We start from the raw sequence: 25,459 nt of genomic DNA on the forward strand, positions 1-25,459 counted from the left end.
ATCCTCCGCGCCCGGCCCCGCCGCTCGCGCTGACAGCGGGGCGCGGCCCGCGGCCTCTGCCGGCCCGGGCGCCGCGGGTCCCTTCCCGGGGGAGGCTGTTGCGGCACCTGTCCCGCCGGGACGCGGCCGGCTCCGGGGCAGGGAAGGGCGGCTCGGGAGGACCGGGGGCTCCTCGGCCGCAGCCGCGTGGCCGTGCTGGCTCCTCCGTGTCCAGAGGGTTTTGGGAAGCGGGATGCGCGCCCCGGCTTCTGCACTGGGCGGTGTGTGCCGAGGTGAATGTGCTCGTCGGGAGGCCCAGGGATGCTGGGGAAGGGTTTGAACCGAGCCTTTCTCCGCTCCGGGGATGTGCGGAAAGCGGGAATGGGCCCGTGGCAGGGCAGGTCGCGCTTTCCCCCCTTCCGCAGTGTGCCAAGGTTGGGCCGGGCTGTTCTAACGGCAGGCTGATGCTAATCTCTATCAGGAGCACCGCGACAAATTTAAGGCGACCTCTGCTCCCAGCGAGTGTCATAAAAAGCTGGCACAGGACGAGGTAGCCTTTGGAAAGGTCTCTTGTTTCACTGCGGAGAGTGAGAGATACGTTAGGATAGGAAGGTTGGATCTGCTCTCTAAAAACTGGCAAAGTGCTGTCTCAGGAAGAGTAGTGCGAGGTGGTGACCTAAAAGATGCCAGGAGTCCCAGGTATTGTCTCATTTAGCAGCAACCGCGGAGCTCCCCTTCATCAGCTCAGTGGTTCTCTTCTGCCTTTCGGTTTTATAACAACCTGCACTGAGTTCCTGCTTAATCTAAAATCCCGAGGAGCAATGCTGCTTTTCATTTGTTCTGAACTTCTCTCTGTTTTTTTCCCCTCTGTCGTTTTCTGGTTTTATTGTTTTTTTTTTTCCAAGAACCAGTGAGTAATCGGTATCTGTTTACTCTTTATAAACACTTGTGATTCCCACCATAATTACTCTGAGGTATAAAAAAGCTTTAAATTCTTTAATTTAAATGTTCTTTATGTATACCTTATGCTTGCAACGTGCGTCCTGGGCTGGGGTGCAGTAGTTTTTGTGGCAGCATCATTAGCTCTTTGCCCCAAGCTTATTTTTTGATTTTTAAAAAGCTCACGTTCTCTTCCTTGTAAGATGTAAAATACATCACTCCAAGGCATACTTTGGAGCCAGTTTGCCACTGCTCACCAGAGCAGCAGTTTTTCTACATGGAGCTTAAAAGATTATGAGACATATTTGGCATTTTAGATTAATATTTCCATTTCACAGGGTTTTAAAATATTTTTCAAAAAAGGAACTTTACACAGATCCTGGAAAAACAATAAAATATGTGGTTTGCAATTAGTAGGGGGGAAGCTGAATGTGTGGTTTGATTTGCTTACGTGGTGAGGCTGAGATTCTTTTGGGGACCAAGGTATTTTCACACAATCTGGTGTCACGAAAAGATTCGTACCTTTACAGGGAATAATTTTTTACTTTACCTGCCTGAATGTGTAAATCTGACGAACTGCTGAGAGGCTCTGTGACTCTGTTAACTTTTGCTCACATTTTAGAATTGCAATACTTGATGCAAATGAGACTTGGCAATTGTTGCACTATTGTAGTGCACAAGCCATGATAAAATACACACTGAGTGCACGCATTAACTCCTGTCTTAGTCATACCAAAACTCTCTTTAAAGGTACTTTTGAAAAAACTGGTATTGATTAAGTGCATTTTTGTTTGTGGGTTTGTTTGTTTGTTTGTTTTGGTGTCTGTGTTTTGGGTTTTTCTGTTTTCCTTTGGGGGTTTTTGTTTGATTTTGTTTTGGTTTTGTTTTCGGTCAGGTTTTGTTTGGTTTTTTCTTTGTTTATTCTTGTTTGTGCTTTTATTTTTTATTAAATCTCCCCCCTGCCCCCCCCCCCCCAGTGAAATTTGGGGGTGGAGGAGGAGGAATCAGAGAAGCGCAATCCAATGAAAAGTGTGGAGGGGCTTTTTTTTCTCACGGAAAGAAGCTTAGATTTTCCTGGTGTAACGTTGCCCTTCAGACACAACAGCGGCTTTGTTACAACTGAGAGTGCCAGCGAATGCCAGGTGACAAAAATGATAGGAAGACATACTAACAGGTTTTTTTTTTTTCTTTTTACCCTAAATAGGAATCAAGGATGCTTACACTGGATTTCTCATTCATCCTCCAACGTGCTTAACACACCTCTCCACAAAACCTTATGTCTGAGGTACTGTTTGTTTCTTTTGGCCAACAGTAGTGACTAAGGCCTTGTCAGAATCTATGGAAGGTGGGAAGGACATGGTTATTAACTTTTTATGAACTGACTGTGAGTCCCAGGACCTGTGCAAGTTGCTTGTGTCACCCAGGAGGTGAGGTAGTGGGTGTGGGCACAAAACCCTGCAGCCCTGGCTCCTGTTCTTACACCTTTCCTGTGTTCACCATCAGAGGGTCACTTGTGTTCAAATATACGGTGAAGAGTCCCTGTCTTGATGAATCCATGCCTCTGCATGTGGTTGCAGGAGGAAAATCCAAGTTTAATACTCTGCAGCTTTTGATTATGGCAGGATATGTGTCACATTCATACACATGAATTTGGATTCGAATATCTACTGAGGTCTTGGGTTTTGGTTCCCGTGGGCTGTGCAGCTGTACCTTGTCAGAGTGTTGTTTCATGAGCTGTGTATCTGTTTCATGAGCTCATGTCCTTTGGAAATACTAATTATCCATTCAATATCTTGGATTCATAGAATTTAAGGTCTTTGATGTTTGGTCACTAATATCACTACTCTCCTATAAAATTTGGAGGATGAGTGCCTGTAGTAAGAGGTTTTTGTGGTTGAGTTGCCCAAATACGTCATGCAGAAGACTTTATTTTCACTGTAGTTTCCTAAGAAATATTGCTTATGTGTGTTTCATCCGTTAAAAAAAAAAAAATCTTTAAATCAATAAACCAATTTCAGCCTAATTTGACAGAGGTCGAGGTTTTAAAAATATTATTTGAAAGGTTTTGAGGGGTTTCTTCTGTGTCCTAGAAATAACTTTTTGCTTTAAAAGGCATGAAGGGCATTCTACCATTGACACTGAAGGAACAATCAGTGAGAATTACACTCCTGTTATGTGCTTGGGAGCTGAATTTATAGGCAAAGAGCTCTGGGGAGAGCAAGCTTCCTCAGTTCTGTTCATGTGGAGCTCGGGTGGTGGATTGCACAGTTCCCGCTGTCCTGCTGAAATCTGCCTTCCCTTGTGGATTTTTTCCTCCCTCTGCTGCCACTCAGACTGTTGCAGATTTGTTTCTCTTGCAGGTAAATGGCAGGACAGAAGGTGGTGTGAAAACTTTGAGAGGCGCTGAGAAGTCCAAGTAGGTCATTCGTGGCTGAAGGATAGGAGGGATGAGGTCTCCTATTTAACTTTTCCTGCTCTTTCTTGGCACGAATTCTGAAAGCCTGGCACTTCTCCACTCCTTTGGCACTTGCCTAAAACAATGGCGAGTAAGCTGAGCTGTTGTGGGATAGTAACAGAGTCTTGATTAAATTGCTGAGAGCCCCTTTCTCTTCCCTGCTAGGCCTGGTGGGTAAGCTGCACATGTGAATTAACTCCTTTGCATGGGTGAGGATGGTGTGATATATTTAGAACTGCCCAATCCACCCAGTCCTTTGTTGAAAGTTCCTGCCTGACTTCACGTTTCAGGCAGACAGAGTGAATCGTCTCTGATCTAGTTTTTATTACTGAAAGATGAGCAATTAAATAATTTAGATTTCTTAACTTCTGCCTGCCCCTGGTAAAGCAGGATCTGGTTCTCCAAAACAGTGAGGGCTTGATGAAATGTGATGGCTGAGCAGAACAACACAGCTCAGTACAGCTGATTTCAGCTGAACTCCTAGAGAATTTTCTGCTCAATTTTGGCCAAAATGGGCCCCTATCTAAACTGTAAAGAGAGAAGTGAAAGACCTGACAAGCTCAGTGAGAGTGAGTTTATCAAAGAGCAATATCGAAGTTAAAATCCGCCTAACAAAGAGGCATCTGATGTTAACAGAGCAAAGGCAGAGGCATATCCTGCTAAGAAGTAGTTCTGCAAAGAGTTTTTAGAAGTGCAGGAAGTATAAAAAGCATAAATCTAGAAAGCTACAGAAGAATTCAGGTTCCTGTTTTCTGTCTGTTTTCTGTCACTGTATTCTCCCTCGCTCAGCAGACAGGGAACTTCCCTTCGAAGTGAAGATCTAGAAGTTGTTTCTCTCCCACAAAAAAATTTTGATGCAACATGAAGTTACTCTGTGTGAGTGTTCCAAGTAATGAATTACCCCAACAAATGTTCGTCAGGAGAGCCAACTGTCCACGTTAATGATACCAGAAAATGCTTAATTAGGTCAGAACAGGAGCAGCTCCTCAGATGATGTCTTGACATGTTGATTGAAATCTTGCACATTCCAGAGGAAGTGCCAGGTGTGCAGGCAGTGAAGTCAGACTTAGCAGCATCTTCAGAGAAGGAAACTTACCCCAACAGGGAATGCCAGTTTTCTAATTCAAAGTAATTGATGGACAAGATAGAAATAACTCTTATCTGCATATTTTTGCGCAACACTTCTGCGTGGGGTGATTTGGTGAGGTTTCTTGGGTGGGCTTTTTTTGTGGTTTTTTTTTGGTTTGGTTTTGGTTTTTTTTTTTTTTGTTGTTGCTTTTAAAAAATTATTATTTAATTTTGAAAATTATTCTGCTGCAACTGCTAGAACCTCAACTGTAATAAAAGTCCTTTCTCTGGCAGGACTAAACAACCTGGATTACCTCTCACTACTTTGGATTTTCCGTTCACTTGTTTCTCTTGCTGCGTAACCTTTCAACTTGGCTTTGAACCTTGTGCCCAGCTTTCTGTTTCTAAATTGGTTTTTTTTTGATGTGTTGATGCGTTAATCTGTATTTTTCTCTTTTTCAATTCTTTTTACTTGTTGTATGTGGAGTTTTTATTTCTAAAGTTTCCCCAAAAATTCTTTTGGAGGTCACCAAAAAAAACCCCAAACAAACCCTAAACCAATTTTCTTCCTCTTGGTACTGTTTGTTGGTAATTTTGTTTTTGGAGTATGGGGATTTTTTTCAATATATATTTATATTTAGATAGCATCCAGTGCCAACTTCAAGAGTGCTTTAGAAATACGAAGAATTTTCCATGCAAATTCGAACCCCAGCTTTTTACTGTCTTATGAGAGTTTTATTGCTGGGTAAATTATTTACAAGAAAAACTAAATAGAGACTTCATACATTATAAAGAAAGCAGTACATGGATTTAATAGAAAAGACCTGATGGAGGTAATATTAGTTGGCTTGGTTGTGACTTAAATTAAAAAACTCTTTGTCTTCCATATATAAATCTTTAACCAAACTACCCTTGTTCACAAGATAGTTTTCTGGAGTCAGGTAGCTTCTTTCTACTCTTTATTTTTTGATAATTTATCTAAATTTTGTGTTTCAATACAAATAATGTGTATCCTGGTGTGTGTTTGTTTTTCTGTATTGCATATGCCACACACGATTCCTTTCAGCTCAGACAACCTCCTTTAAAGGGGCCCTTCAGAGAATCATACTTAAAAGCCTACAAGCACTTTAGTTGTGTTTGTGTAGTTAATACTTTGCCCAATGCTTTGGCAGCTTTGCATGGAGTTATTTCCCATTGCAAATGTTGCTCTTGTAAAATCCGAGCTTTAGTGAGGTTATTCAAGGTATTAGTGCTGTGAAAAGAGCATTCATGTTTCAGGCTTTTTTTGTTACTTTATTAGCGATTTCCGAATTGAAACTGTAATGAGCTCTTAAATAAAACCCCAACAAAGTAATCTTTGAGTAACACAGTTTCATTAGACATTTTGAATCAGGTTGTGTTATCTGTGGATGGTCAGGGATACACTGGCCTTGGAGTTGATCCGTTTAGGAAGCTGCTTGTGCTGCCTGACAGCGCTGGTGTGATGACCTCCAGCCAGTGCCGGTCATGTGCAGGCTGGGGTGCAGTTTGGGGACACCCTGTCATTCTGTGCAGAGCTCTGGACTGAAGTGCGTAGAGATTTAAGAGGTGTAAGTCCTTGGAGGAGCTTGTTTGGGTTTTAAAGAGAGATCTGTTTGCAAGTGTTTGCAATTTTTTTTATTTTAGAAACTAGGAGTTGGGCATTTAAAAGGCTTTGTGTATCTCGTTCTTGAGTCATGAGACTTTTGTTGCTGACTTAGTTCTGCTATCTGTGTGATGTCACTTGCTACTGACTGATTGAAATGAGTTATCTGTTGCACAGATAGTTCATTTGGGAAAAAACCTTTGCTCTGGAAGCAGTGGTGTTGGTCACCACTAGGGTTTGTGGCACAGCATGTTCTGGTACTTCAGGGGTTTGATGTAAGTGCAGGAATGGGCTTTAAAACCTGCCCTGTGTGCTGCAGTCCAGGCTTTGGCAGCAATAGCAGCATAAGGTGATTCATTCCCACCATGTGCAGCCACTGGGGTTTCTGTAGTGTCTGTGTACATACATTGATACTTCCTTAGGCACTGTGTGTCGTAGTGACCAGTCAGTGTCACTCCAGTAGCCTGTTGCAGCTTTGTGCCAAAGCTCCAGGTAGCCTGTTTTCACTTAGTTCAGAAGAATCATGTGTGCTCCCAGTGAGAATGTGGATGCAGATAAAGACTTTGTCTAAAAGGGCAAAGCTGAGACTTAAATGGGAATGAATTGTTGATTTGTTTGAGTGGTCTTGAAGAGGAAGTTGTTCATTTTCCTATATTCCCTTTGCTACTTTGATGGTGTTGGAGCTGAGATCTTTCTGGAATATGCAATCAAAATAGTTTAGGTTGGAAGGAACCTTTCAACCACCCTGCAGTGAGCAGGGACATCTTCAACAAGATCAGGTTGCTCAGGGCTTCAGGCAGCCTGGCCTTGAGTGTTTCCAGGGATGGGGCAGCCACAGTTTCTCTGGGCAGCCTGTGCCAGTGTTTCCCCACCCTCACCGTAAATAAATTCTACCTTCTATCTAATCTAAATCAATCTTTTCCTAGTTTAAAGCCGTTACCCCATGTTCTATCGTAACAGTCCCTGCTAAAAAGTTCTTCCCACTATTCTCTTCTGTTTGAAGCAGGTATTTTCTGCTGGTTGCAAATTGAGGATTACTGATAGTACCTCAAAGGCATTTGGGTGAGAAGGCAGATGCAAGTTTCTTCTTGTTCAGGCTAGCAGTGGAAGCTCCAGCACACAAGAAATGTACAACAAATGACTGCTTGTAGTTAGTTCCATGCTATTTTCAAACTTCTTGCTGTTCATGTGATGACAGTTTAAAATTAATTGTGTTTTAGACTGTATCAGTTTGACTGTCAAACCTACTCTTCACATATCAGGAAAGGAATATGAAAAACCTCTAAGCATCAAGTATCTCCTGCATAACAATTTCCCAGGAGAGCTGTTTGACTGCTGATCTTTTAGGGCATGTATTTTTCTCATGCTCATTATTTAGAGGACACCAAGTAGCTCAAGCCTATTAAGTCCTGCTTGTTCTGTCAGTGATTAGTGAGAATAATCTGTTCTTGGCTTCTTTAGAAAAATTCTTTATGGATTCTAATCTGTCACTGGTTCCTATGGCTAGTTATATTTCAAAGAGCAGCTTTTCTTGAACATGCTACTTTCTGAACCTTTTATCTGGTGTCCTCTAAATAATGTAGTTTGTTCAGGACTGATTGATCTGAGTGTAGTGAATTATTATTGTAAACCGTAGCAGTGCAGCCCAGAAATTAATGTCTTGATTTTATTTATAACTTTTGGACCTTTCTTTGTGGTAAACGGTTTCGGCAGTGGACTGGGTAGACAAGTGTGAGTGTTGGAGTGTGTTTATGTGTACAGAGGTGGATGTGTGAACCTACAAACCATGGAGTATCTTGTTACTGGGTCACAATCCCTTTCCACTTGCAGGTGCCTCTAAGGACTTGTCCTTTCGCCTGTGGGAAACAGTCCGGCAGTAAGGCAAGACTGTGGGAATTTGGCTAATTTGTACTTACATGGTTGGAATGCAGCCAGTTGTCACTTAGCTCTCAACTCATTGCATCTCCATTTCACTATTGTCTTTCTAGCCCCGAGCTCTTCAGAATGGCTTGAGACACTGAATGTGATAAGAAATGGTCAGCTATATTAGAAACACTTGGTAAAGCTTCTGTTTAAAATGCCCACCACTGAGTGTGCTTTGCCTAACTCCTCTCTTCTTGCTTTGTGCAGGACTCTGTTTCTGGGTGAAGAATGCAGACTATAAAGTGCGTGGTTGTCGGAGATGGCGCGGTGGGAAAAACTTGTCTCCTCATCAGCTACACCACCAATGCCTTCCCAGAAGAGTACATCCCTACTGTGTTTGACAACTACAGTGCCCAGATGACTGTGGATGGCCGGACAGTCAGCCTGAATCTCTGGGACACTGCGGGCCAGGAGGAGTACGACCGCCTGCGCACGCTCTCCTATCCCCAAACTAACGTCTTCATCATCTGTTTCTCCATTGGCAGCCCCTCCTCCTATGCAAATGTGAGGCACAAATGGCACCCTGAAGTTTCTCACCACTGTCCAAATGTTCCCATCCTTTTAGTGGGCACGAAGAGAGACTTGAGAAGTGACCTGGAAACGGTTAAAAAGTTGAAAGAGCAGAGCTTGGCTCCCACTACCCCGCAGCAGGGGACTTCACTGGCTAAACAAATTGGAGCAGTCAAATATTTGGAGTGCTCTGCATTGAATCAGGAGGGTGTTCGGGAGGTGTTTGCTGAAGCTGTCCGTGCAGTTCTGTATCCTGTGACAAAGAAGAACACACGAAAATGTGTCTTACTGTAGTCGCCTTGGGTGATGGATGTTGGAAGTTGACTAGAATCTTGGAGGGCTTTTTAACGAGTTAAATTGAAGATTTGCATCTTGCACTAACAGCTCTAAGCAGAAATGGTTTATACAATGAATATTCTTGCAGTCTTACTGCTTCAGGGAAACTGAAACAGAAAAGGTTTTTTTTCCAACTGAGAGGTCAAATACCTACTTTATTTCTAAAGTTCCAGTTTCCAGCTTCTCCAGGGATCACTTGATTATTTTAGTGGAGGAAAATAAAAGAGGAGACATCTTGGAAGCCACTTCTTTACTAGATAGCTATCAATTACTAGATTTGCTGAAAAGCACAAATTCTTTGCTTTAAGTGTAGCTGCTGCTTTTCCCATCCTTTATTTACTGATTGAATTTGTTTTACAGACAGAAGTCTGGCTGTCCAGTTGTTTTGTCAATTTAAAGCTTGAAAACAATTTGTTTACTTGCAAAAATGCCTGAAATATTAGTGAGATTCACCTTATAGTGAACCATGATTGATTGTATGAAGAGTTAGCATAAGGCATGGTTAATGCAATGAGCAAGACCCAGGGAATACCTGCAATGATTTATTAATAGAAGCAGGAGCTGATTTCTCCTTATGTAAGGTACTTAGAATAATGATGACTCACTCAAATGAGTGCTTTTCATAGTTTTGAGGTGGAGAAGTGGAAGAGTAGTTTAGATCCAAGTCTTCCATTAATCTTCTAAACTTAGATTTTTTTTCACTGTCCCAAGAGATTTTGCACCCCGAGAATAAAGTTTTTACAGTTACCTTCTCAGGCTGACTGAGGTATTTGGGATGATCAAAGTGAGATTTTCAGTGTAATCCCTTTGAGGAATCCCAGAGACTTGACAGCAGCCTGTTCACTCTTGAGGAGTTAATTGCTTCAATTCTTAACGTTCTTGGGGCCACCATCTGAGATTTTTATGGCAAATTCCTTCGTTGTTTTTCTGTGAGAAGACTGACAGAAAATGTGGAGATTCTGTTTACAGGAACCCGTGCTTCTTCCTGTTTTCAGTTCAGTCTGTCATGGTTAGCCCGTCACTGGATAGGATTACCTGGGCAGTTTTTTCCTCTCCTGGATGCTCAGTTATTATAAACTCTTTTTAACTGAAATTCTATTTACATACTTTTTAACCTTCTTTAGCAGCTCTAGTAAGTGGCAGCTGGCTTTTATTTTCAGGATGTGCACTGTTCTTTATGTGTGGTTCCGGGACCAGCTGAGGAGTGAGCGCATGAGCCCTTCCTTAGACTCAACCTTCCAGCTCCGTGGTATGAAAGCAGCATGCTTCAAAGATACTTTGTGTGAAACCACTGGTGCTGGACTGGGCTTTGTTGTCTGAAGTTGACAGTGCTGTCTTTGTCTGGCTGCAGCCTCAATTGGTCATTCAGAACTTGCTTTCTTGTGATTCCCACACATGCAAAACTGCACTGGTGTATATACCCTGGTCAGAAAAAAAAGTGCCTCATTTTAGCAAGATAACAGAAAAAACATCAACAAGGTTATTAGGGATCTTGTGTTAATTTGACCTTGCTTTATCTGATGCTGGCAAAAATACCAGGTGGATAGAAACGTTCGTATTTGTGCCCTAATTCCACTATTTGGATAGAAATGTTCGTATTTGTGCCCTAATTCCACAATTTGGATAGAAATGTTCGTATTTGTGCCCCAATTCCACTATTTGAAGAGGATGTGCCTTTCTTCAGCTGGTGTAACTGATGCTGACACTAACTGCAGTTTTTTTAATCTGAGATGTTCTCATTTTGGTGCTGCTTTAGCCAATTGCAACCCACAGATTATAAACTGCAGTTAATCCAAACCCTGGTACCTGTGGTTAGTGAACCAACACAGGGTTCCAAACGCTGAGCACAGGCAGTACCAAAACACCCGTTCTGCAGGATGTTTGCAGAAGCCTACAGACTCTGCATATTTTTCTTCACCAAGTGCCATTGCCTGGAGTGTCTTTGTGTCTCTTGCACTTGCAGAGGAAGTGCTGTTCCAGATGTGGTTCCCACTGTAGTGCCCTGAAGGCTGTGAGGGTGTAGAGAATTCACTGAGATAACCTCTACTTACCACGTTCTGCCTTTGCTTTAGCTGTAGGCCTGTAGTGTAGGCTGGACTTGCAGGCAGCAATTAACTCTGTGCCTTGTAATTCAAGATTATTTTCTGTAGGTAAATTTCAGTAACTGAGTAAATAGACTTTATCATGTTTAAAATGTATTTATTTAAGCCAGTGCACATGGTTTGTTTTAATGCTGGTCAGACCTAAATCAACTGTCTAGTGACCCCGGTGCAAGCCCATAACCTTTGCTTTATTCAGAAATGTACTTTAAAAAGTCTGTGATATGTTTGAACTAGTCTTAAGAAGTGCCTGAAATTGAAAGTCTACTTTTTTTTTTTTTTTTTGCTACATATATTTGCAGTTTTGTACTGAAGCTACTACTGTTTTTAAAAGTTTTTACTTTTTTACATGCTGAAATCTTTTAATCCTGTGTCTTTTGTGGTTATTCCTAACTGGATTACAAGCATTTTGTGGAGGAGAAATCTTGTGAGCAAGTATTATTGCACAACCCCTGCCCCTCCATTTCTGTAGGCTCACAAGCAGCCATCCTGGTGTGAACTGGAAGAGAGTACAGTGAGATAAAATTCAACTGCTTAATCAATTTCTTTGATTTGGTTACACTGTTGATTACGTTATGCCAGAACACCTTATCCCCACTTAGATTACTTAATAAATGGATTGCACAACAGTACTGAGGAGAGTAACGCAACAGTGATGAAAATGAGCAGAGAGGGAACTTTGAACCATCAGACTTTTTACTGGCTTTGGAGTACCTAGTTATTTAGATGCTTTTTATTTCTATCACCTTCTGACAGGAGTAAAAGTCCTGGCTTGTAGCTGGTTTCCTCCAGCCTCTGCTTTTCACGAGGATGAGCTTCAGGACAAATCCAACGAGCTTCTCCATTCAGTGGGTATTCTCCTTTTGTGGTTTTCCTTCCTTTTCTTCCCCCTAAAATTCTTGGTGCCTTTTATTGTAAGTAGTCCAGTGCTTCAGTTTACAATCAGTTCTGTTTCTCCCAAGCTTTATTTTTCTTTTGTGGGCAGTTGACAAATACAGACTTCACATAATCCCATGGCTGGATTTTGTCTTGTTTTGGGAGGTCAGAAAACCCAGTTAAGCTGTGTGGGTTTCCTGAACTGTTCAAGGTCCTTTGGTTTGTTACTGAATAGAGATGCAATGTGTGTATCTTAATTCACAGAAGAGACTCACTGTGAAGACACAGATGTTAACCTTTGCTTTGTGAATGATTTCTGAACTACTTGGGTTTTTTTTTTTAAATACAGCTGAAGCTGAGAAGTTCAGGAATTTTGTGTCCAAAGGATGTTAATGAGATGTGCTTAGATGTGGAAATGCTTTCTTCAGTTTACAGCTCTAGCTATTTCTATGAAATTTAAACTAGAAGAACCTCCCCGTGCTTTGTCTCCGGGTGCTAAACCTCACTCTGTAGAAACCTTGGTGCTGGTTGGGCTGATCCCGAGAGTGGATGGATCTCAGGGGGGTCCCGACTCCCGGAGTGGGCAGCAAGGAGCACCCATCAGCAGTGGAAGCCCAAGACTCTGAAGTGTGGTACTGATACATACACTGGCAACTTGATTTTATGCTATAAAATGATTTGTATTACATCTAACAGTTTTAAAGGAATTTTTTTTTTCTTTTTTTTAAAAAATAAATTATGCATAATTACATTGTAATAAACCTTTCCTCACCTCTCTGGCTGTCGCATTAACTTGCCCTGCTGTTTGTACCGCACCTGTGCTCAAGGCAGCTCTTTCCTGTGGAAAGCCAGACCCCGATTCCTCGAGGCAATAAAGGAATTTTTGGGAAGGGCGGAGCGTCTGCGCTTCCTTGCTGCGCCGCGGGGCGGGGCCGCGCGGGGGCGCTGTGGGCGGGCGCCGGGCCCGGGGCCGCTCCCGCCGCCGCTTCCGGCTCCGGGTCGGGCTCGGTGTCCGCGTCGGGGCCGCTGCGGAGATGTCGGACTCGGAGAGCGAGGAGGAGGCGGACGGCGGCCGCGCCGAGCCCTTCTCCCTGGCCGGGTTCCTCTTCGGCAACATCAATGAGGCGGGGCAGCTGGAAGGGGACAGCGTCCTCGACAAGGTAGGGCCGTATCGCTCCGGGAAGGCACCGCGGGCAGAGGGACGGCGTGAACCGGGGTGCTTGGGGCGAGCCGGGATGTACCGGGGTTGTTCGGGGTGACCTGGTGTGTGCTGGGATGTCCGGGGACGACCCGGGTGTGCCGGGGTGAAGCCGGGATGTACCGGGGTGACCCGGGGTGACCCGGGTGTCTGGGGGTGAAGCCGGAGTGTCCCGGGGTGCTCGGGGTGTACCGGGATGTGCCGGGATGAGCCAGGGTGTCTCCGGGTGTCCCGGGGTATCCTGGGGGATGCTCGGGGCGGGCTCCGGGACAGGACCCAGCAGGTGCCCGAGGGGCTCGGCCCGGCCCGGCGGTCGGAGCCTCCCAGCTCTGGTCTCCCCAGGAATCCAAGAAGCACCTGGCCGGGCTGGGCGTGCTGGGGCTGGGCAACCTCATCACCGAGATCACGGCCAGCGAGGAGGAGAGCGCCGAGAGCGAGGGAGCGCACCTGGACGAGGAAGGTTTGGCGCTGGGATAGCTGTGCTTGGGTGGCAGAGGGGCTGCAGGCTCCCAGCTCTTGCCGGAGAGAACAAAATGCACCTGGGCTGTCAGGGTCTGCAGGGGATAGCGCGGTGTTCCCTGGTCAGAGACCCTCTGTCAAAGGCCTTCCCTTCTCCATCTTGCCAAACAGAATCCCACAGTAGTTCCTGATAAATTTTGCACTTGTTCCCTTTAATTTTTTTAAGGTTTTTTTTTTCGTTTCTCCATGAATAAGTTCAGTCTGTGTTTGGATTAAAGAAGTGTACTTAGCACACAGTATTATAATATCTCTTACTTTTATTGCTGAACTTGTTGAACAGTTTCAGTGAGTAAGTGATAGGTGTTCCTTGTGCTAAAGTTGATTGTTTACCAGTCTTTTAGGGGACATTCAGTGCTATGAGAGCTTTTGATTAGAATGAGGGGAAAAGTACTCTGGTGGGAGATGTTAATCAGATAGTTTTGTTCCTCTAAATAAAGGAAGCATAGCAAAGGATTCATAAGTACTTAGTGAAGTCTGCAGTTACTAATATAAATTAGGATAAAGTTTTGTGTGACGAGCTTTCTTTTCTTCCTAGGCTGGGTTAAGAGCACAGAGGATGCTGTTGATTATTCAGACATCACTGAAGTGGCAGAAGATGAGAGCCGTCGGTACAAGCAGGCGATGGGCAGCCTGCAGCCGGCTCGAAGGCCAGGTAAAGGGGATCAGCATTACAGCTCTGCCTGTAGGAGATGTTCTGGGGCATTGTGCCTTTTCACTCCTTGCTTCAGGAGGCCAATATAAGCTTTTGTGAAATTGTCTTCACTGGATGAAGCCACTGCTTGCTGTCTTCCTCTTTTAAGGAATCAGTTCCTTATCGTAGTCACTTCAGTCTTAATATCTCTCTCCTGTTCTATCTTGATTTTTTTTTAAAAGGCTTTCTGCAGAAGACACCTTGGTTCTTTTGTTGGTATCTCTGTCTGGCCTAGAATATGTTTTCAAAAATAAGCAGCTTTTCCATTTGAATAGCTGCTGGTGTAAATGCTAAATCTTGGCATATTCTTTAAAGGTGTCTTACACTTAACCTTTCTGGTGACTTATTGTGGTTAGTGGGATATAAAGGTGGTTTGGACTTTTTAACCCACATTTTTCTTACTTCTCTAGCAGCTTTATTTGTTCTACAAAGTGTGAATAAAAGGATGCGATAGCAGAATATATAAACACATAGGCAAACTGAATAAAAGGAGATCACAGCAGAATGTATATGTACACATAGATTTTAAGTACTTCAGTCATCTTTCTGTCAGTTTGTCTTTGTCCTTCCTTCCCACTGTTTTTTAAATTTACATCTTGCAAATGAGTTTCTGCAGGAAGCTGAACTGGTAAGAGTTTTCATCTAGTTACAAGATGAGAATGGTGTCTATGCCATCAGGTTTGAGATAGAATAAATGGAAAGGGTGCCTGGTTTTGTTTCATTATCTGCTTAACACTTAGTCTTGTCTCCTGCCTGGTTAGATGAAGATGAGGATGATTATGATGCTGACTGTGAAGACATCGATTCCAAGCTGATGCCGCCACCACCACCACCTCCAGTACCTGGAAAAAAAGAAGATGAAAAGGACGCAGCTGCCACTGGTGAGTGAGGACTTTCTTCTTCTCTCTGGCAATGTGAATGTCTGAAGGAAGCAAACGCTGCTGTGTAGCAGTTCCGCGGCACCACACGTCACCAAAACTCGGTCTGCAGGCTGCATTCTGAAGGTGAGTGTTTGTGATGTTGCAGGATTGCCTGAAATCTAGGGTGGAGTGTTGTATTTCCAGTGACTGTTGAAATACCCATATTGACAATGAAACTGCTTTTTTATCTCATCCTCTCAGTTGTGGCTGGGGAATTCACCTGGAACGCTTAGGATAAAATGAAAGGTTAAACCAGAATGGTACTCAGAACGCCTGCACAGGCTTAATTTTTGCATAACTTGGTATAAACAGTAAATGTGGCACTATGGGGTTGTGCTAGGGGAGAGGGAGGAGACTTGTTTGTTTATGAGGTGCTTGTTCTATTGTAGTATCTGAAGATGGAGACGGTATCATTTTGCCCTCCATCATTGCTCCTTCCTCTGCTGCCTCCGACAAGGTGGATTTCAGCAGCAGCTCTGATTCTGAGTCAGAGATGGGACCTCAAGAAGCCAGGCAGGCAGAATCCAAGGAAGGCAAACTCACACTTCCTCTTGCAGGAATCATGCAGCGAGATGCTACCAAACAGTTGCCAAGTGTTACAGAGCTCTTCCCAGAATTTCGACCGGGCAAGGTATTGTAAGAGATACGTGGAAGAGATGTGTGTCATGTAAGCCCTCTAAATATGCATTGTACAGTAGTTAAGGGTATGTACTAAGCAATCACATAGATGTTCTTGCTCACTTAATACTTTCTTTAGTTTCCTTGTGCTGCTGTTTCCAGATTGCTTTTTATCTAATACTTTTCCTGCCATTTGCAGTAATCTCTTAAAAAGTGTCCTATAGATCAGGGTGTGAATGTTTTGCTTTTCTGTAAGACCATAGCACAGGCCTGTTAATTTGATACTTTTGCCAGATGATTAAAAGCCGGTGCTTATCTGTCTGCTTTCTGGATTTTCTGGTAAATATTTGCTCCTCCTTTCATGCTGTTCTGAACTTGGTGTGCTTTTCCTGAAAGAAGTTTGTGATCTGTATCTTTACTTAATTCTCCCTTGAAACTGCTCTGAGTATAAATTAGAAATCACCTCAAAGCAAGTTGGTTCAAAGAATGGTTGGGTTTTGCACAAAGTGAATTCATTACAATTCTTTCCTAAGTGCTCCCAAATAGAAAATGCAGTTTAGGTATTTCAATAATTATTTTGGAAGTTTTAAAGCTGTCAAGAAGAGAGGAAAGGTAACAGGAGAAGGACAATGAAGATGAGCTTATAGTTGCCAAACAGATGGTTGTGAACAAGGATAACTTGGTTTTATGTGTGCCTCAGAGGGTTCGTGTAAGGAGCTGAACAATTTGCATAATTAAATGTCACGTTTTAATGATTTAGCTAACCACTGTCTATTGGTAATCTAGGTGAGGCTCTAGCACAGAAGTTTCCCTTCTCAATGTTTTCTAGGCTTTTGCAAACTTGGTGTTTCCTGTGTATCAGTTGGTGTGTTCATTTCTTTGATGCTCAACACGTAATGTCAGAGACTGGCTCAGTGTTGGATGTGCCCAGTGGGTGCAGAAATCAGTGCAAGCAGTTAATGCTGAGCACTTTCCATGATTAAGCACTAGAGCTGGCAAAGTCCTGTAGATTTTGCTATGAGGATGGGTTGATGTGCATATTAATATAGCATTGTATTTTTGGATGAAACCTCCTAAAATAGCACGTGCAGAAGCAGACTTTTGTGTCCATTTAAACTGTTAGAAGCTTAACTCTGTCTGAGACCTTTGCCCTTCATGACAGGTCATTGGAACTGGATAAAGAGTTCAGAAGGGATCTCTGGGAGTTTTGGGAAGAAGGTTTACATGGATGTAGGCAGAAGTGGACAGAGTGGTCATATAAACATCATTTCCTTTGGGGACCAGTGTAACAGATTAACAGGGAACATTAATAGGGTGTACCTGCAAATTTTTGGTTCCTGTTTCCTAAGTATGCCAGTTAATTTAGAAACAATGTTTTACCTGATTAAAAGAGTTCTTAGAAGAAAAAAAATTTAAGTGCCTAAAAACCAGCAATCATAACCATAGAAGGAATAGAAGAGAAAATTTATCTTTACCCTTAGTGCAGGTTTTGGAGGTATGCAGTACTGGGGAACTACATTATAATGGAAATAAAAATAAGTGTGTTATTTCTGGACTGTATTATTTATCTTTTTGCTTAAGAAATCTCTATATAACTCTCTTTTATCTTGTCTCTTTTGCTGATAATTTTATGAACTCTTCTTCAACCTCCATCTGTCTTTCTGAAGAATGTGGATCGTTCAGAATGAAAATCAGTTATTTCCAGGTGGTGTCTAACCACATGTCCAATATATAAAGGCAGTCTTTCTTCCCTCTGACTTTCTTTTTGTCTGAAATTAAGAATATATCCTTTTGAGAGGGAAGGATCCATCAAACAGAAGGATCAGAAACTCTTTTTTTTTTCAAGTGTAACCAAGAGATTGTTGATTGGATTGGGAGCTGGGGTTGTACCACAGGCCAAGCTTCTGAATTTCAGGGTGCTCTCTTTCAGTGCTTCAGGTGAGGGCAAGCATTCCACGGTGTCTTTTTTAATCTGATCCTCTTGTTTTCTCCTGTTCCAGGTGCTGCGTTTCCTGCGTCTCTTTGGCCCTGGGAAGAACGTTCCATCGGTCTGGCGAAGTGCCCGGAGGAAACGCAAGAAGAAGCATCGGGAGTTGGCACAGGAAGTGCAGATACAGGAGGGTGAAGTTGTGGTTGAGAGTGGAGTGGAAGGAAAATCTCCTTGGGAGTATGAGTTTGCTGCTCCTCCCCCTCCTGAGCAGTGCCTTTCAGATGATGAGGTGGGATATCTGAGACTTAGAGAGGGTCACCAGCTAGTGCTGGGGGTAGTAGTGGATTGGACAGCGACTTTTAGAGAAAGGAGCTTTTCCCTCAAAAGAAAAGTGGAGAACAGAGTTGGCTTATATTCCAGCTGGGCAGCAGCTCTTCTCTAAATACTAGTCAGTGACTTCAGGTGATTGCTTCTTACTGAGCAGGCTGCATCCATGGTACAGGATCAATAGGAGAGCTTACCCTCTTTGTATCAAGAAGAAGCCCTGTGTTCTTGGAAGTCTAATTACAGAACATTCTTGAGGCAGCTAGTAAGTATGGAAAAGAACTTCTTAGAAATGCTTTTCTTCTATGAGAATAAGCTGGGAAACTTGGAAGGAGGAGACCTCTTACTGACACTTAGATAAACCACCAGTGTAACCATTCCCTCCTTTGCTGTGCTTCAGATTACCATGATGGCACCTGTGGAGTCGAAATTTTCCCAGTCCACTGGTGACATAGACAAAGTGACAGACACGAAGCCCAAGGTGGCCGAGTGGCGCTACGGCCCTGCCCAGCTCTGGTACGACATGCTGGGCATCCCCGAAGACGGCAGCGGGTTCGATTATGGCTTCAAGCTGAAGGAGAAGAACGAGCAGGAGGCTGAAGGACACACAGATGAGGGGGTGAGAGGGGCAAAGTGTGGAGATGGATGTGGGGATTGCTGCACAATGAGAGTCTGGTGATGGGCTGGTGGATTGTTGTGCACCGTGCAAAATGAGACTTTGAGTTTTCCTCCTTTAGCTTGAAAGGATGTCTTTCAAGTCAGGTCTTCCAACAATTATTATGCCCTTCCAGGATGCAGAATTGACGAAGGAGAAGGATGATCTGCTAGCTGATGAGCACTTCCTCATGGTGACACAGCTCCAGTGGGAGGATGATGTCATCTGGAATGGGGAGGATGTCAAGCACAAAGGGACTAAGATGCAGCGTGCGAGCTTGGCGGGCTGGCTGCCATCCAGCATGACCAGAAATGCCACTGCATACAATGCCCAACAAGGTGATCAGGGGTCTGACACCAGTTTTACTTTCTGTAGTTGAGCTGACTCATTACATGTTCGACTGGAGCATTTAGTTCAATTGTACATGTACAGTTGAGTGTCTCAAATGTAGAATTCTCCCTGTCAGGGAATGCTTTTTGGCAAAATCACAGCTCCACTGAGAATTCTGAGACTTAGTATCTTTCCAAAAACAGAGTAGGTCACTTCTGTTAAAAAAACCCCCATCTCAGCTCTGGCTTTCTTCCCTCCATGGGGAATACCAGATGCTGGATCCATCTACATTAATATTAAGCAAAGCTACCCTTAGGATTTCCTCTTTTTATAGGCTAGTGGAATTTTGTTTACTTTTGTTTTTAATTGGAAGAATTATGTAAAAGTCTTCAGAAGTTTCTCCTCAACTAAAAATGGTACTTTGTTTTTTCTAGATAGGAAATAACAATTCTTACAAGCCTCAGACTTCTTTTAGATACGGATGCATTTTAAATTGAAATTGCTCGTGTAGAACAGATGTTTGTTGTCTGTTATATCTTATCCTGCTTCTACAAGGAAACACCAATGGGAGTGTCAGATCTTTATTGGGTACTAGTGTCAATCCTTTAATGTTCAACTGTGAGTACAAGACACTGAGGCATTGGGTGGGTGAATTGGAGATTCTTTGAAGAGGCTGCAGACTCCAGCCGTCAGCTCTGGGTGAAATGTGTTTAAGTTTTCCCAGTTCTAATGACTTATGTCACTCTTTGGGATATGAGCAGTAGGTCCATCAGGATGAAATTCACTCTCTGTGTGACCCCCCCCCCAGTTCTGGTTCAAGGCACTGCAGTGTCCCTGACCCTCCCACTCAAGCTGACCTTACTTTTGTTTTCCTTTTCTCTAGGTTTGAACCGCAGTGGCTCTTTGCTCAATTCACCAATTCCTCTAGCACAGAAACCCAATGTAGCAGGAGTCCTGGGCATAGCAAAGTGCAAGGAAAAGGCCCCTGAACAGCAAGGTAATGGCCATGAATAGGTGCATGTGACACACATTTCTATGGTAGAAGGGCTGCTTGTTTGCTCTGCAGCTTTTTGGAGCCTGTGTTTCAGTAGAGCAAAATCTCTGAGTGTTGGTAAAGCTCAGACTTGGGGCTCTAGTTCCTCTTTGCTTTCAAGATCAGTTTTCTTTTGCCTTTTAGAGGTCCTGCCTCAGGAAGCCTGAAAGATGGGGAAGGTTGAGGGAATGAGATGTGGGGGTGAGATCTGAAATAGTTTTCTGCCAAGGCTGTGTATAAAATTCTCGAGGGTTCTACTTTATGATTGTTGCAGTTTCCCTGGATGAAGACAAGCCCTGGTACTCCATTTTCCCAATTGATAATGAAGAGTTAGTGTATGGCCGTTGGGAAGACAATATCATCTGGGATGACCAGGCAATGGAAACCTACTTGGATCCCCCTGTCTTAACACTTGATCCAAATGATGAAAACATAATTCTAGGTATGTTTATGGCATCCAAAATTTTGACTCGAATGAGAAAAGACCAGGGGAAATGAAAGCAAGGGTTTATAATCGCGCTGTAATGGAAATAAATGGACTGGGGCAATACTTATGGCCTTCCTTTATTCTGGCTTTTGAAGTTAATTTGCAAGTCAAAGGCCTAAGCAGGAGGTGGTGATGCTAATAACCTTTAATTGTGTGGTGTACACATTCAACTTCCAAGTTAAATGCACTGCCAGGAAAGCAAAAATTAATGCCTTGAAAGTTAAATTTAACATGATTAATCTGACCCTTGATGTGTTTTAGGAGTGACAGTCTTAATTTGACTTGCATGCATGTTGGTTTGAAGAGGGAAGTTAGGGATGTAAACTTGTGCTTTTAGAAATTCCTGATGAAAAGGAAGAGATGACTTTGAACTCTCCATCCAAGGAGAACAAGAAAGAGTCTTCTCTAAAGAAGAGTCGAATCCTGTTGGGAAAAACAGGTGTCATCAAGGAAGAACCACAGCAGGTCAGCATAAGCTTTAGCATCGTCTCGGGGGTTAGGAATGATGAAGAAGGAGTGAGTTTTTATTTTTTTGACACCTCTCTCGCTGTGTTTAAAATTGAATTAGAACATGTCTCAGCCAGAGGTGAAGGATCCCTGGAACCTCTCCAATGATGAGTTTTACTACCCCAAACAGCAGGGACTTCGAGGAACCTTTGGAGGCAACATCATCCAGGTAGTCACAATAGTGTTCACTGTGGTGTGAGGAAGAGCTAAATTGTCTTTGTAGGAGGTTTATAGCTGAGGGTAGGACTTTGGATTTGTAGAAAAACAGAATTGAGATTACAGCAGGTCAGTTAAATGTTCACGAGACATATTTTTAATGTTCAATTAAAATTAGGAGTTTGAACTAACTTTTATTGATTGCCTGATCAAACTGAGGTTTAGTTGCTTGATCTTGCTGTATCCTACTCACCATGCTTTTGTGTTTGGTGTCTTGTTATGTGTTATTCTTTGTAAACCAATAGTGGGAGGGGAGAAAGAGGTGCAGGTTGTACTTCCGCTGCTACTGTGTGTCTTAGTCTGAATATTATAAAATTAATTTAATTACTGATGAATTTGAATTACTGCTCACTAGCCCTAGGTGAGGAGGTGATGTTTTTTTCCTTCCTTCATTGTGGAATTCAGTGACTTCTAAAACCTCTGACTCCAGAATCTTCTCTAATGAGAAAATTGTGTGTAATTCCAAATTAATTTCTCTCCCACCGATAGAGATAATGGCTTTACATGTAGTTCCTGGTTAGTAAAAAGATCCCATCATTGGGTACCATTTGAAATAGTAAAATTGAAGTAATCTCTGTACACAAAGGAAAGATCTTTATATGGAAGTAAGCACTTTTCTGCCAAAAGGCAACATTTATGATGACAAGCAAATTTCAATGCACTTCTGTTACTGCTGGGAGACATAAAAATATCCCTGGGCTCTCTTATGTAGGGTTTAACAGGATAAGAAGATGGTCTTGCTTTTGAGGTGGTGCATGTCCCTGTTAACACGGATTCTGTTCTGTATCAGCACTCTATCCCAGCAGTGGAGCTCCGCCAGCCATTCTTTCCCACCCACATGGGTCCCATGAAGCTCCGACAATTCCATCGGCCTCCCCTGAAGAAATATTCCTTTGGTGCCTTGTCCCAGCCCGGGCCCCACGCTGTGCAGCCTCTGCTGAAGCACATCAAGAAGAAAGCCAAGGTACAGTTATTGCTGTCAGCCTTTGAATGTGCCTGGGCTGTTTGCTGAGCTGTTCTCCTGACTCTGTCCCTTGTGCCCGGCGCAGATGAGGGAGCAGGAGCGCCAGGCCTCTGGCGGGGGGGAGATGTTCTTCATGCGCACACCACAGGACCTCACTGGCAAGGATGGAGATCTCATCCTTGCTGAGTACAGTGAGGAGAACGCCCCTCTGATGATGCAGGTTGGCATGGCAACAAAGATTAAAAATTACTACAAAAGGGTGAGTGTGCAGATTCTGCTGTTGGACAGTGATTTCCCTCTGCCTCTTGCTGAGAGCTAACAGCACCTTCATTGCACTTTCCAGAAACCTGGTAAAGATCCAGGAGCTCCAGACTGTAAATATGGAGAGACTGTTTATTGTCACACTTCTCCGTTCCTGGGTTCTCTGCATCCAGGCCAGTTACTCCAGGTGAGAAAAGAGGTTTCTACATTTAAGAGACAGATAAGTTAGATGTGGACTAATAGGCAGAGTGCCTATTACAAGCCCTATTTATTTAATCACTAATAATGCTCAGCTTCCAAAATAAACCCAGATTCCTTTTCATTTCCAGTTTATGGCTCTTTGCTTACTGATAGTAATTCAGTTCTTAGCTTTCTTTAAAAAAAAAAATCTCTGTTGTATGCTTTTTAAAATTACTGTAGGAATTGTAGGAATTGCAGGTAGTGAGTCTTTGCTGTTTTGCTTAGTCATGGCATTAGAAATAGTGTTAGAGAGGACTGAGGGGAAAACCAAAGCTGCTTGAATGCTGGGGAGCTCAGTAAATAGGTGTTGGAGGGGATAGAAAACATGGATTTATCATGATCCAGGACCTTTTGTGTACTTTCTGAGGACTGCACTTCTGATTGTTGGATGCCAGTTACTAGTCAGGTGTACAGATTTATGCTTTTATGAGCCTCTCTCTGTTGTTAAAGTGCATACATTTGATGTGGGGAGAGGAATTAAGAATATTACAAGGACCAGCTGGTTCACAGTTCATAAATGTAAATATAAATGGATTTCAGTTAATGCTAGCTGCTCTTGCTGCAGCAATAATTCTTCCATTCTGTACCACAGGAAAAAGGTAAGGTGAAGGTTGATACTAGAGATTCATCACAGAACTAACAATGCTAATTGTGTGTTAGGCTGGTTTCTGTGGATATTGTGCTCTTTTGGAGATGTGTTCTTTCTTTCTTTTTTTGCAAGTACCTCCTTAAAGGTCCTAAAGTACCTCCAATGTCCAAAGAGCCCTTCAATCTCTGCATTTGTTCCAGTGTTTCTTAAGCTTTTGTTCTTCATCCTTGACTATTCCCTGCACATCTACATGTGTATCACATCTACATGATACAAATGGTGGTGTACCATTGCAATGAACCTTGGGATGTTGGGTTTTTTAAAGATCTTTTTTGTAGATTGAATCACAGAAGATTTGATCAAAATTTGACTGTCGAACTTGGACCTGTTTCTCTTAACAGGCATTTGAGAACAATCTCTTCCGGGCCCCCATCTATTTACATAAGATGCCTGAAACAGATTTCCTGATCATCCGCACACGACAAGGCTACTACATTCGAGAATTAGTGGATATTTTTGTAGTTGGGCAGGAGTGCCCACTCTATGAAGTACCTGGTCCCAACTCTAAACGAGCTAACACACATATCAGGGATTTCCTGCAGGTATGTGATGAAAGACTATTTGGGGATCTTAGGAGAAAGCCCATGGAATAAACTTGGGCCTCAGGTAGACAGTCTTGATTTGAGAATCTCGTTGTCCTGCTGTGACTCCCTTTTTTTTTGATTGATTGTTTTCTTGTGAGGTGAGAGCACTGCAAGAGTTGGATGTTAACCAAACAGCTCATTTTGGTTTATAACATGTCTCTTCTGTTTTAATTGCATCCTATCTGATAAGTAAATGATAAAGGCTTTTTAACCAAAATAAAAGGTTACAAGATTGTACATAACTGTATGAAACTGAAGAAATTAGAGTGATTTTTGAAATGGTTGTGCTGTGTAAAGGACAGATGGATTTCACTAAGAGACAGTAAAGGAATCTTATCACAGTCCTATCACACAGAGTTGCTCCACAGGTCTTTCTTAATTTTCCAGATCTTGTGGTGATTAAGCTTTGGGACTGACCATAAGCATAAGTTATCCCCAAGTTCAGATTTTGGACATAATTTCTAATAGTTTACTGTCAATTTAACTCAAAATTTTAACTTCAGAGGTATTTGCAGAGCAGGAAAATCCCTGCTGTTCACAGAATTTCTGTGCCAAAGCATGAACATTCCTAATGTGATAAAACAAAATTTCAAGACAAATGTTTTTTCCACATCTCATTCTCAAAAATAGCTGAACCTGAAGCAGACAAGTGGCTTGGAAAACTTTACTGAGTAAATTTACGAGAAACAACGGTTTTCAAGTAGGAAGTTTGAAGCAGTCACCAGAAACATTATCTGTATTGTCTTTGCAAGTTTGTTTATTCTTTCTTTGAACAAATGGGTCTTGTTTTGTAGGTTTTTATCTACCGCCTCTTCTGGAAGAGCAGAGACCGTCCCCGGAGGATCCGCATGGAGGACATCAAGAAGGCCTTTCCCTCCCACTCCGAGAGCAGCATCCGGAAGCGGCTGAAGCTCTGTGCTGACTTCAAACGCACAGGTAGTGATGGGTTTTATTGGGTGGTCAGCCATTCCTTGCTGCTCTTGTAGCTCCAAACAGAGCAGAAGGAGGGAACATCTCCTCCTGATAAACCATTCTTGAAAACATCTGCTTGTAGAACTGAAATGTAATGTGACAGGGTTTTTTTGTTCCAGTTTTTCAAAGTGTGTGCTTTCTTTTGGTACAAGTGTGCTTGATGGTGAGAAGTGACTACAGATTAGGCATTTTTAATAACCCTTTGGGCAGCGATTTACTCATTAAAGACACCGACACAAACACATTCCCTTCCCTCTGTGTGTGGCTGTGTTGTGTTTTACAATCAACTACGTGCAAGTGGAAGCTGGGACTGTGATGGCATCCAGCACGTGTGGGAAACTACTCAGTGTTTGTCTTGTGCATTTTTCAGGGATGGACTCCAACTGGTGGGTTTTAAAGCCGGATTTCAGGTTGCCAACAGAGGAGGAGATCAGAGCCATGGTGTCCCCAGAGCAGTGCTGTGCCTATTACAGCATGATTGCGGCCGAGCAGCGGCTCAAGGTAAATCCTGGTTGGCTCCAAGGCAAACTACTGACACCCTGTGAGGGGTGA

The 25,459-nt window shown here is 43.0% G+C and overlaps 2 protein-coding genes across 7 annotated transcripts in view; both read left to right on the plus strand.

Moving 5' to 3' along the window:
• Nucleotides 1–42: 42 nt before the first annotated feature.
• LOC121670162 (rho-related GTP-binding protein RhoG-like) lies at nucleotides 43–12,699 on the plus strand. 3 transcript variants are annotated; one of them, XM_042039997.1, is made up of 4 exons: nucleotides 43–272; nucleotides 2,123–2,203; nucleotides 3,279–3,334; nucleotides 8,196–12,699. In XM_042039997.1, the coding sequence occupies exon 4, from the start codon at nucleotides 8,217–8,219 to the stop codon at nucleotides 8,790–8,792; it is 576 nt and encodes a 191-aa protein (XP_041895931.1). In that variant the 5' UTR covers nucleotides 43–272; nucleotides 2,123–2,203; nucleotides 3,279–3,334; nucleotides 8,196–8,216; the 3' UTR covers nucleotides 8,793–12,699. The 3 variants fall into 3 exon arrangements, with proteins under 3 accessions (XP_041895931.1, XP_041895932.1, XP_041895933.1); XM_042039999.1 differs by lacking the exon at nucleotides 43–272 and adding an exon at nucleotides 343–678; XM_042039998.1 differs by lacking the exon at nucleotides 3,279–3,334.
• A 96-nt stretch (nucleotides 12,700–12,795) lies between these two features.
• The window catches only part of TAF1 (TATA-box binding protein associated factor 1), a 29,420-nt gene continuing 16,756 nt past the window's right edge, over nucleotides 12,796–25,459 (plus strand). For 2 of the 4 annotated variants that reach the window (XM_042039967.1, XM_042039968.1), the window contains exons 1-18: nucleotides 12,796–12,969; nucleotides 13,350–13,467; nucleotides 14,062–14,178; nucleotides 14,979–15,098; nucleotides 15,527–15,768; nucleotides 17,756–17,974; nucleotides 18,410–18,628; nucleotides 18,801–19,002; nucleotides 19,878–19,991; nucleotides 20,302–20,469; nucleotides 20,852–20,979; nucleotides 21,083–21,190; nucleotides 22,028–22,201; nucleotides 22,287–22,460; nucleotides 22,545–22,649; nucleotides 23,693–23,893; nucleotides 24,730–24,871; nucleotides 25,278–25,408. In XM_042039967.1, the coding sequence (XP_041895901.1) occupies nucleotides 12,844–12,969; nucleotides 13,350–13,467; nucleotides 14,062–14,178; nucleotides 14,979–15,098; nucleotides 15,527–15,768; nucleotides 17,756–17,974; nucleotides 18,410–18,628; nucleotides 18,801–19,002; nucleotides 19,878–19,991; nucleotides 20,302–20,469; nucleotides 20,852–20,979; nucleotides 21,083–21,190; nucleotides 22,028–22,201; nucleotides 22,287–22,460; nucleotides 22,545–22,649; nucleotides 23,693–23,893; nucleotides 24,730–24,871; nucleotides 25,278–25,408 (2,808 nt within the window). In that variant the 5' untranslated portion in view covers nucleotides 12,796–12,843. The remainder of the gene's footprint in view (nucleotides 12,970–13,349; nucleotides 13,468–14,061; nucleotides 14,179–14,978; nucleotides 15,099–15,526; nucleotides 15,769–17,755; nucleotides 17,975–18,409; nucleotides 18,629–18,800; nucleotides 19,003–19,877; nucleotides 19,992–20,301; nucleotides 20,470–20,851; nucleotides 20,980–21,082; nucleotides 21,191–22,027; nucleotides 22,202–22,286; nucleotides 22,461–22,544; nucleotides 22,650–23,692; nucleotides 23,894–24,729; nucleotides 24,872–25,277; nucleotides 25,409–25,459) is intronic. The other 2 variants (XM_042039969.1, XM_042039970.1) reach the window with 1 other exon arrangement.

The sequence above is a fragment of the Corvus kubaryi genome, unplaced genomic scaffold (genome assembly GCF_017639235.1).
Source record: "Corvus kubaryi isolate FWS band 111438036 unplaced genomic scaffold, C.kubaryi_AGA036_p1.0 37395, whole genome shotgun sequence".
NCBI classification, from domain to species: domain Eukaryota; kingdom Metazoa; phylum Chordata; class Aves; order Passeriformes; family Corvidae; genus Corvus; species Corvus kubaryi.